The sequence below is a fragment of the Phoxinus phoxinus genome (assembly GCF_949152265.1).
Source record: "Phoxinus phoxinus genome assembly, chromosome: 10".
In the NCBI taxonomy this organism is placed as follows: Eukaryota; Metazoa; Chordata; class Actinopteri; order Cypriniformes; family Leuciscidae; genus Phoxinus; species Phoxinus phoxinus.
In genome coordinates this window covers 25,461,340-25,465,514 of record NC_136885.1, presented here as the reverse complement: position 1 = coordinate 25,465,514, position 4,175 = coordinate 25,461,340, and the positions used below count along the sequence as shown (strand labels likewise).

General features: G+C 43.2%; 1 protein-coding gene across 1 annotated transcript; it reads right to left on the bottom strand.

Moving 5' to 3' along the window:
• Nucleotides 1–309: 309 nt before the first annotated feature.
• Nucleotides 310–1,919, bottom strand: pou3f1 (POU class 3 homeobox 1). The gene has a single exon (XM_079626293.1). The coding sequence runs from the start codon at nt 1,869–1,871 to the stop codon at nt 765–767; it is 1,107 nt and encodes a 368-aa protein (XP_079482419.1). The 5' UTR covers nt 1,872–1,919; the 3' UTR covers nt 310–764.
• Between the last annotated feature and the right edge of the window lie 2,256 nt (nt 1,920–4,175).

The following is a 4,175-nucleotide window of genomic DNA, read 5'->3' as shown; positions in this document are numbered from 1 at the left end:
CAAATACAGTGTAAAACAAAACAAAACAAACAAACAAACATGAAAAGAAATTAAAATAACATTATTATAAGTGCCTCATGCAAAGAGGGAAAAAATGAGAGCATGTAGAACTCAAAAATGACTAAATATTGTTTCAGACAGTGTATTCATGTTGCCATTTTAACGTCTCTGCATCTTTAGACGATATCAGGTGCTAAGAAATGATCATTGTAAACAGTTCCTGGTGCACTTGTTTGTATTGAAGGTTTTGACCAAGTGCCTGTTGTTTCCATCACGAATTTCATCTGTCTTTGTTGAAATTATAGTAAAATTCGCTAGACAGAAAAAAAAAAAAGATCTTAGCGTTAAAACATTCAAAATAAAGTAAACGACACAAATAATACAGATAATCATTGTAATAATTAATCTGGTTAATCGCTTTAACAAAATCACTGTCCTCTCTCCTTTGTCCAAGGAGACATTGCCCTTTTCGTGGCTCGTAGCTCCTGTTTTCGGCGGTGAAAGAATCGAATTTTTCCAGAGTGGCACAAACAATACGATTTTCGTAAACACTGGTACTGATTTGATAAATGCACGCGAAGCGGACGCGGTACTTAATGCATTTTCACGTTATTCAGAATTAGTGGCGTCCCGTGTAAGCTGTCCGGTCACTGTCAGCGAACTCTTCCCAAACTTTCTGTCTCTGATGTCTTGGGATATACAAAGGAGATAAACAAAATCCATTGTAGTTTATTTTGAAACAAGGACACTGTTTATGCTAGCAGTCACTGGACAGGACTCTGTAGTGTGTGGTGGAGAGGGGGTGTCTCCGCTTGCGAGTATACGTCCTCCATGGTTGGATGAGGGACCCCCACCGGTGTCATTCTTTTCTCTTTCTGTCTTCTGTTGCAAAACCACACACGCACAACCTCTTTTTCCAACTGCAGAGTGCCAGCTAAAGAGGTGATTTCGTGGGCGGAGGGCTTGGGGCACTTTAAGAAATGGTTTTCCAGTGCCCCTTTCACTCCGACTTCGATGGAGGTCCTCTTCTTTCGTTTCCGGCCCTGTGCTGCAATCTTGTCCAAATTCGTGGGGCTGCCAGTGTTTGAATCTGTCTCCTCGAGCCATTTGTTAAGCAGAGGTTTAAGTTTGCACATGTTCTTGAAACTCAGTTGCAGAGCCTCAAATCTACAGATGGTGGTCTGGGAAAAGACGTTTCCGTAGAGCGTGCCCAGCGCTAAGCCCACGTCCGCCTGCGTAAAACCAAGTTTGATGCGCCTCTGCTTGAACTGTTTGGCGAACTGCTCCAGGTCGTCGGAGCTGGGGGCGTCTTCGTCCGAGTGGTCCTGATGGTGGCTGAACGGCTGCTGGGGTGACTCCATCTGGTTGTCGTGGCTACCCGCGTCGTCGTGGAGCGGGTCCCGCAAGCCGTGGTGCAGCGACGGCTGTGGGCTTAACATAGTGTAGCCCGTCTGCGAGTAGACCAGCGACTGGTGACCATTGGAGGCGGGAGAGAGCGGGGATAAGTGGTGTGTTGTGGTCGGAGCCCATGATCCGTGGTGGCTGTTTTGCGTCGGCTGGTGGACCAGGTGCGATCTGTGGTAGCCGTTCCCCAGGTCTTCTCTGCTCTGCACGCTGGCTTTGTTGTGCTCCGCTTGTCCGATGTGGGTGCCGCTGGTCCAGTCGGTGTTGGAGGTTGGCAGCCACTGGTGGTGCGTTAGGCTCATCGGATGTCCCGTGTTGGTCGCTAGCCCTTGTAAGTACTCGTGGTGCATCATTTTCTGCACCTCTCTATAGGTCGTCCCCTGGTGCATCCTGTCCGAATCCGGATGCATTAGCGGGTTCGAAGGCAATGAGTTATTCCGCGGAATATACTGAGCTGTTGTCGCCATGGCTCCGACTTAGAAAACTGACAAGCACTTCGGAGATCTTTGAGCTTTAGAGCCCAAAACGCAACAACCTGCTCTGGGAGGTCTTAGGGAAGAGCTAAGACACGCCTCCCCTGCGCGTGCATTGGTTCCTCGCCGACTACAGCCCACCAGGTTTCCTTATTACCTCTCGCGGGCCGCTTGGTTGGCTGCCGGGCGCCGTGATCCCAGTTACTCGCAATTGGCCGCTTTCACTAGACGCTTTCTCTTTTTTCCCTTTTCTTCTCCTCTCCCCACTAGTCAAGAGAGCGTGAGCAGCAAAACCGTAGGAAATTACTGGGCTTTGAGGGTTGTTTTGCAAATAACCACGTGGGGGAGTGTGGTACTCTTTTTGGTGGGGTGGAAGAATGACCCGCCTTGCATCGCCTCTTTTAGTAACTGTACCGCTCCTCTTTGCAAGTAGATTAGTATTCTAAAGTATCTCAGGAGCCACCCACGAGAACGATGAAAATCAGTATGATACATTAAAAGATGTTTATATAGCAATATTATTTAAGTGTTACCCACATAACACAATTATTTATGATTATTCAAGTAGGCTATATGCACCATCACGGAACCATGTATCGAATTAATAAAACATACAGAAATACAGACCGCCCACACTGTAACTGTAACATAATCAGACAATCTCCATCATTATGCATAAATGCATAAACAATCAACCGCCGACCATGTAAATAAAAATACTATCCCTTTAATTTAATTTACCTTAATTTAACTAAAATACGCATTTGAAATATTTGATGTAAATTTTACTGAGAGTAAATTTCAGTAAAATTGTCTTTTACAAATAAGTACATTTCAGTTGTTGGCTTATATAACTCAAAATTAAGCCAAAATATTTTTTTTTACAAACATACAAAGCCAAAGCTGCGGCGTGTTGACAATATCTTCACTCGAAGCATCTTTCTAAACAGTAACTTCGAGAGAAATCCAGTGTTTCTCCCTCCTGGCCTCCTCCGTATTCCTTTCCCGGCTGATCTGATTATTTTTCCCTTCACGTTTTGTCCCAATAGCAAATTACCAATTCTATGAATTGCAAAGCAGCCTCGGAGACGCTGAGGGGTAGAGAGGGGGAGATGCGAAGATTGAAAGGGATCTTTGCAAACACAATCACGTTCTTAAATGGAAATGTGGGGCTTTAAACAAATCTTACATCTCTCCTGTTCCAGTCGTCTAAAACTCCGCAATCAGGCACACGTTAGACTCCATCTAAAACCACAGCTTTTTTAGAAGATTTTTTTGGTATCACTTCTATTTAAATTATTTACCTCAGTGTGTTTTTTTTAGTTCACGTTCGTGTTTGTGTGTTTGTCTGGCTCTTATGGGGTGTTTCCACAGGCTTTTGCGAGGAAATGTGCCGGAGAATTCAGGCGTCAAACCAAAACGCTTCTCAGTGGTAAGTTTACACTCTGCTTTTCCTATCTGTCCATCTGCACGAGCTTCGCGCGTTCATGGAAGTGTAACCTAAATGATGTTCTTAGGGTCACAAGTGCTCGTCACCACTCTGTCAAAGGCGTGGTTATGTAAAGCCACCATTTATTTATTTATCATGCAATAACACTCGCAGGGATATTTCAAAGGACATTTCAACATCATTGCATTTAATACGAAATTAAACAACGAGCAGGTTCCTTTTATATGATATTCTTAAGTGGTTTATATCTGTATTGTAATATCTACAAAGAAACTGCATATTCTTAAGAAAAACGTTTATGTAATTTAATATCTTGAGTAGGCTAAGCATCTTAATTAACTAATATAATATGGGTTTTTGATAAGAATTATTTACTTCGCATCTTTTAAACTCTCCAGTGGCTTTTATTAGACTAATATCTTTCTTTACGTTTGAATATATTGTCTGAATGTACAATTTCTAAACAACTGTAATTTTTTAACCACAGTGTTTTTTTTCATAATGAAAAACGCGGTGCGTCTGCGTCCGTTATATTATTATAAATTAAAGATACTTTGTGTGCATGGCTTAGGGCGGAAATAAATATGTGACCTACAGGCAAGCAGATGACAGGATTTTAATCTAAAGCGTGCTGTATAGCCGAGGATGCTTCCCTGTACAGTTTCTCTCATTTGGAAGTCTATAAAAAGAGCGGTCATTTATGCCCAGAGTCAGAGAGCTGCGTCACAGTAGCAGCACAGTCAAACTCTTCGCTTAGTTTGCCAGCGAAAGAAAGTGGTTCAAAAAGCACCCAGATGCTTCTTTTTTTTTTCCTTCGCAAAGAATATGGCCTTGTGTGGAGCGAGGTG

What these genes read in the sequence shown, in the direction of transcription:
- pou3f1 (XM_079626293.1), bottom strand. Translation starts at nt 1,871, where the DNA reads ATGGCGACAACAGCTCAGTATATTCCGCGGAATAACTCATTGCCTTCG.